At 38.3% G+C, this 13,317-nt stretch overlaps 3 protein-coding genes across 10 annotated transcripts in view; 2 read left to right on the top strand and 1 right to left on the bottom strand.

Moving 5' to 3' along the window:
• LOC124413490 (CDC42 small effector protein homolog) overlaps window positions 1–4,120 on the top strand; it is a 31,308-nt gene extending 27,188 nt beyond the window's left edge. Inside the window, exon 3 of the mRNA XM_046894108.1 lies at window positions 1,691–4,120. Coding sequence (XP_046750064.1) covers window positions 1,691–1,699 — 9 coding nt within the window. The 3' untranslated portion in view covers window positions 1,700–4,120. The remainder of the gene's footprint in view (window positions 1–1,690) is intronic.
• Window positions 4,121–4,179: 59 nt separating this feature from the next.
• LOC124413489 (another transcription unit protein) lies at window positions 4,180–8,012 on the bottom strand. 4 transcript variants are annotated; one of them, XM_046894106.1, is made up of 8 exons: window positions 7,900–8,012; window positions 6,857–7,550; window positions 6,677–6,796; window positions 6,303–6,526; window positions 5,825–6,216; window positions 5,092–5,682; window positions 4,749–4,953; window positions 4,180–4,654 (listed from the first exon to the last, which is right to left on the bottom strand). In XM_046894106.1, the coding sequence occupies exons 1-8, from the start codon at window positions 7,943–7,945 to the stop codon at window positions 4,476–4,478; spliced, it is 2,451 nt and encodes an 816-aa protein (XP_046750062.1). In that variant the 5' UTR covers window positions 7,946–8,012; the 3' UTR covers window positions 4,180–4,475. The 4 variants fall into 4 exon arrangements, with proteins under 4 accessions (XP_046750062.1, XP_046750063.1, XP_046750060.1 ...); XM_046894107.1 differs by adding an exon at window positions 7,688–7,782 and having other exon boundaries at window positions 6,677–7,550; window positions 7,900–7,957; XM_046894104.1 differs by having other exon boundaries at window positions 6,677–7,550.
• Window positions 8,013–8,322: 310 nt separating this feature from the next.
• The window catches only part of LOC124413488 (tight junction protein ZO-1), a 72,937-nt gene continuing 67,942 nt past the window's right edge, over window positions 8,323–13,317 (top strand). For all 5 annotated transcript variants that reach the window (XM_046894095.1, XM_046894103.1, XM_046894098.1 and 2 more), the window contains exons 1-2: window positions 8,323–8,777; window positions 12,968–13,115. In XM_046894095.1, coding sequence (XP_046750051.1) covers window positions 8,489–8,777; window positions 12,968–13,115 — 437 coding nt within the window. In that variant the 5' untranslated portion in view covers window positions 8,323–8,488. The remainder of the gene's footprint in view (window positions 8,778–12,967; window positions 13,116–13,317) is intronic.

Below are 13,317 nucleotides of genomic sequence, written 5' to 3'. Positions count from 1 at the left end.
TAGTAATTATATGAACGTACATATTATGCAGCTAATCTGTAATATAATGCAATTTTTGTGCAGATGGTCGACTTTTTGATATACTTACGATGAAAGTATTATCCGAACGATGATTAAGCGTGAGGAAAAGAATGTGAAAAAAAAAAGAACAGATGTGAATAATTATCTCTCTACTGCCTTGAATGGCATAATATTCCATCAACTCGGATTGATGTACGGGTCACAGATCAGGCATCGTTATATTATACGGAAGAATGGAACGCGTGCCGTTGCGGCTGCTTTATAACAGAGCGAGGATGAAACTGAGGAAACTTCAAGGTTCAGGGTTCAGGGTTCAAGGTTCGGCTTTGAAAGTTCACGGTCGAACCTCGTTGTTGAGATGATTAACAAACCGCGGGATGATTCCAGGACCGAGCAATAATTCGTTATTCGTGTGACCCAGTTCAACTCTCGCTTTATTACACAATTATCATTTATCATTCATCCGAGATGAGAAAATTACGCCTAGCAATCGTTTATCAGAGTGTCCGATATTCATGGAAATTATGGAATCAGGGAATTTCCAGAGGGTTTGATATCCCCTGGAAAAAAGCTGGAAATCTCTCAGGTAATTTCATGTCGTATCGGGAATATACTAATTTTCATCCTAGGTTCATAAGAATTTAACTATTTGGTGAGAAAAAAAAGTTTTCCATCAATTTTCAGGCAATGGTTATGAACCAAACCCTGATTTCTTAAAAATTGTACGTCTTAGCGAATTCTTAAAAATTCGCCTCGCACCGAGCTGTGCTTTAATCAAATATAAAATGTTGTCGTTCGTATGACTACTGTGTTTTTAATTTATTGTGTACACAAGAACAAATTGGATAAATAATGATTATTGTCTGGAAAAGCTGGTATTCTCAGGGAATTACGTTTTCAAAAATAACCGGACACCCTGTGTATATACATTCATGTATTGTATGCCTGTGTGGTCTGGAAAAGAGAAAAGAAAGAAGAAGAAAAAAAAAAGCGACAACAAAGAAACAGAGAAACAGCATACAGCGAACGTTTAATAACCGCTTTGGAAATTCTAATCGCGATAATGCGCAGAGTATTTAATATGATGTGTATAATACATATGTACCTATATGTATGTTGTGTTCGATCGACAATGGAAGAAGCCTTGTCAATTCGTCTCGACGATTAGTTATTATTGTTATTATCATTATTATAGGTATACATGAACGTAGTATGTACATACATACCTTATACTAAAGTTCTTCCATATAGCTTCTTCGATTGACTGCGGGGGCGGTCATTGACATCGATGATGACAACTTCGTTTGATAACTTGCTAACGTCACGCACGTCTCGCGCACGCGTGTTTAATGTAATGAATTATCTTATACATGTATGTATGCATGTAGAATATGCAGATACATATGTATGTACATAAGTTGTTACGTTGCATACTGGCTATGACGCCGCTTCGTGCACAGCTGATTTGATTTCTACACGGATGACGATGAGACTGCAGTCGACTTGATGCATGGCGATTATTGCGGATTCAGGATTATCGTTGAATAAGAAAGCGTTTATTTTATTGTATATTGAAAATTGGGTCACGTACTATGGATTAGAATTGATAGTTGTTCGTTGATTTTCTTGGTTTTTTACTTATTTAACTTTTTCCTTTTTTTGATTGCAGGCCTGCTGAGACACGGTCGCCCCGAGGGCATTGGAGACCGACTTGTGATGATCGTCCCTAGGGATATTTTGAACGTGTTGAAGATATTTAAAATATGGCGACGAGAGAGAGAGAGAAAAAGGGGGGGGGGAGGGAGAGAAAAAGTGATGTTGTACATATATGCTGCTATTGCTGCTCTGCCGATGTTGAAAAAGTCGCGTGTGACGAAAGTCCGTTTATTAGTTTCGGACTGACAAATGGATTTTATGACGTCGAGCATTGCAAACGCTTGTTAGCCAATCGGAGGTGTGTGTTTTTTTTCTTTCTCGTTTTTGTTTTGATTTTTATTTTCCTAAATAAACAAAATATATACGCGGTCGCGAGTGAATGTAAAAGAGAGGAAATAAAAAAAGAACGAAAATAGTTAATACAAAAACGTAACTGTCTATTATTATCAAGCGAAAGTGAAAATGAATTCCTCCTTGTTGTACATATACCTGCATTGTATAATTATATACGAAATAAGAAGAAAAAGGAGTGGAAAAATGAAATGAAGCGGAGAGAAACGACACAGAGAACAATTGTCCCGAGGAATTATTTTGTAATAAAAATATTAATGATTATAATATAAGAGATAATTCTGCGAGGATATGATATTTACGACTGTGCAGTTAGAATGTGAAAAATTTTGATCAAACTTAACAGAAGGACAATGAATAACGAAGGATACGAAATGAAATCAGTTGAAATGCCGATAGACGAATCGAACCGGCTTGTAGTATTTTTTATTATTATAAAATAACCGTTAGTACGTAATAAGTATTATAATAGCGCGAATGAATACTATATTGATTTTATGCTGTATGATATACCTACGTAAGAATGAATTATTGAAAGATTACGCGAAGAGGAAGGAATTGATCACTTCTTAAAAGTTTGAATATATGAGAGGAAACATGTAATGCATTTCTGTAGCATAAGATGTATAACGCGTTTATAAGAGTAGATACGTAAAAATCTGTTGTGAAATTTTTCAAGTTTAAGAACAAACCGAAAACCTGTATGATCGCATATTTAAGTGAAAAATTTACTGATATGCAACATTTTGCATCGAAGTATATTCAATACGTGTGTTATTTTTTTTTGTTCACTTTTTTCTTTCTCTCAATGATGAGATAAACAAAAACTGAGCCAAGGAACGAATGAATATAAATTTTCAAAGCACGCGATTTTTCAATTTCGATTTTTCAATGCCTTCTAACTGACTAATGTGCTTTGTTTTATTATCATTGCTCAATCACTTGCGATGCGATGTGTACAACGGCGCATTGACTATTCATCAATATGAACTAAATGTGATTTCGTATCTATAAGTAATTCAAGACAACAGGTTCAAGGAACTGGGGAAATAATCTTGAGGATGATTTTCCTTTCTATTTCTTTGAAAATAATTTTTTTCCCTTATTTTATTGGCCTTCGTTTAAATCAGAATAATGGGGCCAAATCATTGTCGAATGGACAATATGACGGATAGAATTAATACTGAATACCGAAACGTAAATGAAATTATCTTTTTCATTTCTTGGTTCAATACAGAGTTTCGAATGAAATTCTACTCGAATTAAGTTACAACAGCCAGTTTAGTCTTCCGGATAAGTTCATATTAACAACGCATAACAGTTTATACTGCCGGATTATTCAACTTTTTAACAAAAGTCGAATAATCGTTTCCAATTAATGCCATGCTTCATTATGGTGCTTTGCGTTAATCTTCAAACTTCCATATTTTCTTCTTATTGAATTTATCGCACGAGGCTAACTTCTCTCTTATATTCTACAAGTTTTATCGAAGATTTATCAATGACTAAATATAATGCAAAATATTTTGTTTTCTTATTGGTTTCATACAGAATTTATAAATTTAGATTTCGTTTTTAAATATTATTTATTTTATTTTTATTTCAAAAGGATCGTAGAAATAATCTTCAGTTTAAAGTTCTCTTCAAGCCATTGAAGTGACGTCCCCAGACAGTTTGAAATCGACCATTAAGAGCTTTAGAGAATGTTAGGATATTAAATGAAACTAGAATTCTTTTCTTTCACCACATACATATTTTTGTATGCCACGTGTATTGCACATTTGCAAATTTGTAGTAAGTTAGCTTGAACATACGCGATTCCGCAATTCAAATTTGTGCGTACAGTATCTGTGTCACAATGACGAAATAATTTATACATTATTAGCAATTAAATTCGTAGGAATGATGAAAGTAAATAAGAGAAAAAAAGGCATTTTTAACAAAAAAATGTAGCGTGCAATAAATTGCACAGATTTCCGATCTGTTGAAATTGTAGATTGAAAATCTGTATAAACATTAGCGTGATCATCGTGAATTCTGATAGTAAAAGAGATGCTAAACCTATCTATTTTTTCGCAAGCGGAAGTAACTACGAAGAAAAAAACGAAAACTGCAATGAAAAAGATTAAGGCAATATTAATAGACTGTATAATGATTTTAAATGATACTATATTTAATTGCGTTTTGTGATTACAAGTAATGAATAATGTATTTCTAGTTCATAATGATAATGAAAATAATCTTAATTTTAATAATATTGTCAATATAATCATGACTGTAACTCGTAATAAGAAATAAAATATGATCTGTCTCATGGGGACCCATACAAAACAGTTACCTGATATTGGATTTTGCGTTCCGTTGAACGGTTCCGCGTCAACATTTTTTCGGATTGATATTTACAGCATATTTTTCTCACATCTTATATTGTCAAACACGAATTACTCTTAGTCACTTGCAGCGTCGGCGCCATCATCACCGCCTCCACCGCTTACCGATCCACTCTCAGATCCTGAATTTGAATCTTCGTCCGAATCCTTAAGAACTTTACCCTTGTGATACTTTTTGGATCGCGTACCCTCGAAGTCTGACCCTTCTTCGTCAGACGAATAAATATTCGAGGCAGCTAGAACGGTTGAAAATTGATTGAAATTCGTTACACTCGTGGGGAGAGTCTTTTGCCAAATATCTGAATACAAAACTTTGAAATTTTAACTCACATTTGGCTGCAAGTGCAGCAGCGCCCTTTTTATACTTGTTTTTGATAGCTGCCAGTGAAATTGCACCCTCGTCGTCAGATCCATCATCGTGATAAGCTTCCGTTCCGTAACTGCCAGATGCTCGACCCGCACTTCTGCTACTTCCACTCGGTTTTTTATTTTTGCTCTGTGCTCGCATTGCCATTCGCAGTTTTTCTTCTTCTTTCTAAACGATAAAGGGAAGAAGTACGAAAAAATTAAATTTGGAGCAAAAAACCTCTGTAAATCATGTTCGTAAATTTCTTTAAACTGTGAAAGGTATTGAAATGCAAAGAAATGATTTAGATAACACCGATTCACAAACCTTTATCATTTCGTATCTGTTTTGATCAGGATTCATTCCAACTTGCGACAATACTTTAATGCCAGTAGTCTTTTGCGAACGATCTGCCAATGACATGGTCATTTTCCTGTGTGTAAATGACTCTGTTGAGTGAGGCCTGAACCCGAGTTTTGTTCTAAATACCGCTTGTCCTTGAAGACCGGTGCCTTGTCGAATATAGAGATGATTGTGATCTCCTTGAAGCGGTTGTCTGTAGACGTCGAATATTTCTGAACCCAGATGCAATGACATACTACCATCGGACCATTTTATAAATCTGGCGTTGCTTTCTTTCACTGCTTTTCCCTCGTCATTGAATACTTCTCGCCATCTTATGGTATTCTCGACTTTCAGTTTGAGCCTAGCTCTTCCCTCCTCATCTAATGTTTCCTCCTCGTCAATTTCATCCTCATAAGTCTCATGGTCGAATGGTCGCGTTTCAACAGACAAAAAATTCGGTAGTTTTACAAAATGTATTTCACGTCCTAAATCTGTTGTGATTTTTGGTATTTCTACGTCGATTCGCGTCTCTGGTGGCGGCTCCGGTTCATCTTCTTTCTCTTTTTCCTCGTCCTTCAAATTTAAATACATATTTTTTTAGAATGAACTAATGCCCCAAAAGTTTTTATAAAGTTTTACCAACTCCAGGCACAGAAAACAAGGTTCTTACTTTCAACTAATTCAACTGAAAATATAAAATAATTCAGTTACTTACATCTTCAATTAAAGCCCTATGACTAGGTCCTTCTCCGCCACTGTCTGATCTCCCCCTACTTCTACTCCTACTCCGACTTCGACTTTTACTCCGGCTCCTACTTCTACTTCGACTTCTACTTTTGCTTTTGCTTTTTCTTGCTGTTGTGTCTTTTTCTCCTTCTCCTTCTCCTTCTTCTTCCTTATCCTTCTCATCATCAGTACTAATATCACTTGCATCTCCAAAGAGAGCGTCAGCAGTCGGCTCAACATCGTCTGTTTTTTCTTTAACAGGTAGCTCCTCTTCTTCAGAATCTGAATCAATAAGTCCTTTTAGTTTCTTTACTTCTTTTCCAGATTCAGAACCACTGTCGGTCTGTCGTTTACGTTTTGCTGCTTCGTCATCTGCATCAGCTGCAAGTTGAAAAAAAGTAGTAGAAAAAAATTGGAAGTATTGAAATTAATCGTATAATGTTGCAAAATTGAATGGATATGCCTACGTGCAATTTTTAGCGATTTTTCTGACTCAGCATCGCTTCCAGCAGCCTTAGGACTCCGCGATTTGCTCTTAGATTTCCTCGAATGTGGGCTCCCATCGGTTTTTGGACTTTCAGGACTACGAGATCTGGATTTATTGCTTCTATGAGAACCAGCGCTAGCAGACCTGCGACTGGCCAGAGAAGCACTGCGTGACCTGTTGGTTTTAGGTGATCCACTTGGAGATCTATTTGTTTTAGGTGATCCACTTGGAGATCTATTTGTTTTAGGTGATCCACTTGGAGATCTATTTGTTTTAGGTGATCCACTTGGAGATCTATTTGTTTTAGGTGATCCACTTGGAGATCTATTTGTTTTAGGCGATGCACTTGGAGATCTATTTGTTTTAGGTGATCCACTTGGAGATCTATTCGTTTTAGGTGATCCACTAGCAGATCTATTTGTTTTGGGAGATTCGCTAGCAGATCTGACAGTTTTAGGTGAGCCACTAACAGATCTGTTGGTTTTAGGTGATCCGCTAACAGATCTGACAGTTTTAGGTGAGCCACTAACAGATCTGTTGGTTTTAGGTGATCCGCTAACAGATCTGTGTGTTTTAGGCGTTCCACTGGCAGATCTGCGGCTTTTTGGCGATCCAGGGGACCCCGATCTTCTGCTTGTGTGTGAAGTTTGACTACCGGACCTCCGACTTTTGGGAGAACCAGACTTATTGCTTCTCGGGGAAGCAGGACTCACAGATCTTGATCTGCTAGCTCTGTTAGATCGAGGAGAATTCGGAGTTTTGGATTTTTGACTTGGCGATCTTGATCTAGACCTATGGCTGGCAGGAGACTTTGGACTTTCTGATCTCACGCTTCCTTGCGGTGAATTTGACCTGGACCTTCCTGACCTTTGCGATTCAGGGCTCGGTGATCGCGCCGTTTGTGGAGATCCACTTCCAGAGCGACGCGACCTCGGTGATCCTGGACTGGAATTTCTAGATCCGCTAGCTGATCTGTGTGAAGTCGGGCTAGCAATTGACTTGTTGGCACTAGGGGATCGGCTTCGGGATCTATTCGACGCGTTAGACCGACTCCTGTCCGACTTTGGACTACTAGGAGACCTTATTGAATCTGGCGAGGCTGGTCCTTCATTCTCGTTCTCCGAATGGTCACTATTTTGCCGGCCAGGAGTTGGCGCAGGGCCGTGGGACATTGGGCTTCCGCTACGGCTAGAAGCGCTCGATCCTGAGGCACTCTCCGAGTCAGAACCTTCAAGAAATAGAAATGGTGATAAAAAAAACTCATTGTGTTTAACCGTTGTTCGATTTGGAAAAGCCTTTCTGTTTGATATGGAACTTTGACTTCAAAATCGTGAGTGTGATCTAAATTTACACTTTCTAAGCTACGTATTAAAAATGTGGAAGCCTGCACAGTTGTACGTTTATAACAGTAATGTGACCGGATGTTATTGGTGAATATAACCTCAAAAATAATGAATCGTCTGCAAACAGCAGCCAGAAAAAAGGGAAATCCGATGTAAAGAATCGGTGACAAGCTGTCTAGAAGACAAAATACTTCAGTTATTCTTCTATTAACTACTATTTAATCTCAAACTCACCGGAATCACCGCTGGAGCCTCGAAGTAGATCCCGTGCAGGTGACATGTTTTACCAAATTACATACGTTGACTTTAGCGTTAGGTAAGGGGCTGCTCTGGGGCGGCGGAAAAATTGCAGCATTCTGCTATACCGACTCGACCCTACATTGGGACCCATAAGACGAGTCTGTAAATGCTGGCTCGTTGAATTACTCCCAAATCCTTGTAATAAACCAGAGCTGGCAGTCTTTCTAGGTATATTTTCAGTCGACGCTACAATATACGCATATTACGTTCAATCAACGTTGCATTGCATGCGGATTTTTGGTGCTGTTGGCATCGTACTTCGCAATCCGACGCAGAGATGGCGCCATCAAAAAATGGCGGCTTGCGTGTTCCGCACGCACACAGCAAAGATTCAGTAAGTTGTTCGGCTTCGTACGCGTGTGTTGTGGCAGCCGGCACTCTGGCGGATCGCGATCGAGTTTGGCGAGAACGCGAGAAGTTTTTGAACGAGAGTGGTGCCGGAGTTGAGAGAGAGAGATCGAGGGAACTAACTGCCTGTGACACCTGTTGCTCGATAGACGCTTGACGCCGCTGCGCCGTGAGCATGGCGGGCTCCGCGGAAGTGAGGATATTATTGTCGAGACACAAATCCGCGCTACTCGGGGAACTGAATGTGACAAATTTGCTCGGTGTGCTCGTCAAGCAGGGTGTAATTGCCGAATTGGACCGCGAGGCGATCGCTCGGGGCAGCGGTGAGCAGTCGGACATCGATTTGCTGATTGACCTTATCAGCGCAAAGGGTTTCGATGCCTTTCGGGAGTTCTGCTTCGCCCTCGAAGCCGAATGCCCTCACGTATTGACGGACCTGCTTGTTGATCAACACAGCATCACCGGTAAGTCCAGCTATTGTATACGAATTTCTTCTTCTTCTACACTTCATTCATGACCAACAAACAGGGGATGATGTCGTGTTCTTTCGTTGCTCACTTCGTCTAGAACTAAATCGGAGAAGAAACCAGCCTGATGAATACTCATTATGAATATACAATTACCAGGTCTTATCAGCCGAGAATTAATCGTAATATTCGAGGGAATTTGTTCTGAAAGTCTCTTAATTACAAAGATCAAATGGCGATCGTCGCAACAGTTCAGGGCTGTTTCATCACCGCGAGGTGCAGGTGATTAATAATCGCGGCAAATGCCGGCTCGTTGAACTGGATGTGAGTACTTAGGTACAGAGCGATCGAGATTAAGGATTGAGAGGCTTAATTATTTATTCAACCGTGACGTAAGAGAGAACTCGTCCACGAGACGCTAATTAATGCCTAAGAAATTTTTGCACGGTAGAAATAATAACAGCGGTAAGCGCCGTACAGTCTATGGATGAATTTTCCATACATGAAGGTACAGTAGTCTTATACTAGGACTTCTAGACTCGCGTATAATGTGCGGAGGCGTCGATTGGTATAAGCCATGTGTTTTCCGTCACTCAAATTACTTTCACTCGAGGACAACACTCCACGTTGTCTTCGACTCCGAATAACCACCCATTCGACAACGAAATCGATTTCACGTACGGTAACTCGTTTCGTTTGCAGCAGAGTTTACGCAGAAAATATCAAGAATCGTATTGTTTTACAGTTTTTGATTTCGGGATTACGAAAAGGAACGACGGAAGTCTGTAGAACGCAACTTGTAGGCATTTTTTTTTTTTTTATGCAGGAATACGAATCGTCTTCTAGTCGCAAGTTGCAGCGATAAAGTCTGCAAACTGCAAAGTTACTCAAGTTCATTGTCTTCTGGCTTCTTTTGTACATACATACATACATACATACATACATACTTTGTGGGAACTTTTCTCAATCTCACGAGGCGCGTTGCCGTCATTTAGAAACTCCCCCTGCATGCACGTTACATAGTTTCACAGGATTTCTTGTCAGTCCCTTAATTATTCCGCGTCGTGATTAACCCGGTGTTTCTCTGTGTTTGTTGCTTGTTAGTCGGTATTAACTGAAAATAGCAACGTGTAAACTATTTACTGCTTACTTGCATCCTGTAAACGCGACTCTTCGCAGAAGCGTATATTATCTATGCACACTGAGGATGTCGTCGCAAAGTAATTTTTTATTCATTTTATATGTATATTGTATATCCAAGGCTTAAATCATGTTTTTATTCTCCAACGATTCAACAAATTCCCAGTTTTCTTTGGCCTTTTTTCACTACATGCGCGCAATTAATTGCTGCTAACCGAACGCAAGCCTGAAATAAAAATTATATTTTTTAGTTTAACGAGGAGAAAAATTGCACTCTTGAGTCACTCGCGGTTATTCGAGGTTTCTTTATCTTACAACTTACTAATTGGCGTTGTTTCCGGGCGCCGATGTGCGGAATTTGATCTAACGCTGACGCAGTTTTTATACCCCCCCAATGATTCGGGGCATAAACAGTAAATGCTCAGAAGTATTACTACCAATATAAGGAAACTGCTACCGACCACGATTGCGTAAATAATTCCTGCGTCGTACATTCGTGGAATAATAGAAGTTCAGTTTTGGCCTGATCATAGATTACTTTCTATTGAATGACAGTTTTTAATCTCGTGTCCATTATACGCCTCGAATTTTATTATGACGCGCATATTACGGCTGGAAAAAACAACAAAAAGGAGAATTAATAAATTTTTGTAATAGAAAAATAACTTTCTCAGCGCGTATATTTTAAACCAGCGAAAAATTGTTCATTACTTATCTTGGTTATTATATTGTGTTTCGCGAAGTCTTCTTTCGTCATTTTGCGATTCGTTTTTGGTTGAAATTTTCGATCCGCGACAATATCACGTGGTTATTTATACATATAGTGCAAAAAATTGTCAGGATGTTTGTAAATTATACTCGGTGTGTAGAAATAATATATAACGCTTAAAAATCGTCATGGTCTGTATTATATCTATATACACACGATTCAGCAGCGGGTTTTCTATTTGCGAATAATCATTTTTATTTCTTTTCTATTTACACGCTGTATTATACCTTCTCGAGTATTTACGAACAACGTATATCAATAGGCAGCAGAAGATGCGAGGTGTAAAAGCTTCTTTATCCTCGTAACCGCGACTGCATGGCAGAAACACGAATATACATATACATATATATATATACACGCGGTACGGCAATAAACTGTTTACACAACGACAAAAAAATGCATTTTTTTTTATGCCGCGAAAGTCACGTCGATAGAATAAGAAGAAGAATAATGCTAAAAATACTTTTTCGTATGCACGATTTGATATCTGCAGACGAACAGACGAGTCGAAAATTAAAAGAATATACTTGCTTAAATTAAGCCATAAGCATTGCACGCTTATAATTATTGTAACGCATGTAATAATACGAGGTTGACAAGGCGACAGGATGCAACGCGTCGATGTGCAGTATATTGAAAGTTGAAATGAGACTGAAACCCTTTTTTTTCACCACGGAATTATACCGATATAGCAGTAGCAACGACGCCATCAGAAGAGGAGGAGGAAGAGCAGGAGAACTCGATTGCGACAAGCTTCGAAGACGTATAGGTCGTTGACCTTGGCTTTCAGGATTCGAGATTCGAGACACAAGATTCAAGAGTTGTCTATATACCTATCGCCTTATGTACCACGCGTGTATACATATATTTAGATGTACATGTAATACATCTACGTCCTTTGCTACGTATGGTCGATGAATGAATAGGTCGTATAACAGAAGCAGCTTTTCTCGTCAAACTCACAATCAATCAGAATTCAAGGGTCGTCTTCTTCCCTTTTATCCAAGCGTATAAGAATATCCACACAGGCATTACACGTACATCGTATATATATATATATGTATGTATAGTCGAGAACATCATACCTTATATACTCTGAAAATTCAGCAGGTCTTCTTTATGTACATTATTCTTCTCCTGTGCGTACGAGAGAATAAATTTATTCTATGAAGCTGAAGCCAGCAGCCAGAGTTAGCAGCCAAACGTGTCAAGCTCTTTGGAAATAAAAAAATACAGTTCAATTTTATTCTGATAATTCTATAAAAGCATTCGAAGGGTGTTCGAGATATTTCGCAAAATTTTGATTTTCGCATGAACTTGTGATGAACAGTTTCATCGTGTTATGCGGATTCGTAAAATTCTCTGTAAAACGGTGATCATGACATTCATCTAGAATATGAATATACCTATATATCTTATACACCGAAACGACTGATTAAAATTTTATTTCTATATTTCAATCGCATGATTCATTCTTTTTTTTCTGACTTACAGAAGTCGATATAATAGTCATTTACCTCGTTCGCTCGTTACTCCTGCATACTAGCATACGTATATGCAACACACACCTGTTACCTATGTATGCATATAATCTCGTTTGCGAGAGGCTGAAAATCCTCAATTAGCAATTATGCACCAATTAACCGACCATCGTCAGGCTACGGTATGGTAGGAAGAAAAATCAAGATTGTAGAAACCGACTTTTTGTTGTACCTACTAGATTTAGATAACGAGGCTGATGCACTCAGCGATTTTCACATTCTTTATCTTGTCATGGTGTCTTGGTGATGATCTGTTCATGCAATCTTCAAATCTCTAATAATTCTTGGTGAAATTCTTCATAGTCAATTTTAATTTGAAAATTATACTTTATAGGATTTCACCGCGTTTATGTTCACGCGAATTTCGTATCTTGTGATTATGCTGACAAACATTTGTAATATAATACTTCGTGTTTTATCGTCCGTCGTCGGTCGTTATAAGAAAGCGCCTCATCGCGTCGTCGTCGACAATTAAGATAACGTTCGAAGCACTCTCAGGATCTCTTTATGTAGAAAATAAAAAGAAGAACATAGAGAGAAAGAGAACGTCTTTTTGGACCTTGAACATCGTCGTTTGTATGTAGTAAAACTCAATGTTTAAATATATAATCGAAACCTTTAATATGACGTTTGAAAAATTTTAAACAAAACGATACGTCGACTGGTGTGATTTTTTATTGCAGGTATAATTGAAAAAAAAATTTATCAGTGTTAATTGTATAATTTATCGTTTTCAGGAGAACAGCAGCACAGCCTTTCTCCCTCAGGATCCGACATGGGCGAACTTCCGCCCGATCGAAGAGAGGAAGACGATATTCAAAGCGAGATTGGTAACGTGGAGGTTAATTTTCTTGGCCAGGATTCTGACAACGATATAAAAAAATGGTGAGTTTATACGAACAATTTTTTTCTTTCATAAACATAATATTCTCCCAAAAAAAAAAAAATACGCACCGTCTTGAAGTTTTTCAAAATCAACTGCAAAGTGACGTTAGTTTTTAGTCAATTTAATGCCGAGGCAATTAATTCACTTGTACGAAAAAAAACCTTTTCAGTCGCTCTTGACCAAAGTTTTACGATTATTCTG

Source organism: Diprion similis, chromosome 12 (genome assembly GCF_021155765.1).
Source record: "Diprion similis isolate iyDipSimi1 chromosome 12, iyDipSimi1.1, whole genome shotgun sequence".
In the NCBI taxonomy this organism is placed as follows: domain Eukaryota; kingdom Metazoa; phylum Arthropoda; class Insecta; order Hymenoptera; family Diprionidae; genus Diprion; species Diprion similis.
The sequence above is the reverse complement of the archived record's forward strand: the minus strand, read 5'-3'. Positions and strand labels throughout refer to the sequence as shown.

Coding starts and splice junctions, on each gene's coding strand:
- LOC124413489 (XM_046894104.1), bottom strand. CDS start 7,945: ATGTCACCTGCACGGGATCTACTTCGAGGCTCCAGCGGTGATTCCG. Junction 5,683..5,824: donor ATAGGGCTTTAATTGAAGAT/GTAAGTAACTGA, acceptor TTAAATTTGAAG/GACGAGGAAAAAGAGAAAGA. Junction 4,954..5,091: donor ACAGATACGAAATGATAAAG/GTTTGTGAATCG, acceptor TTTATCGTTTAG/AAAGAAGAAGAAAAACTGCG.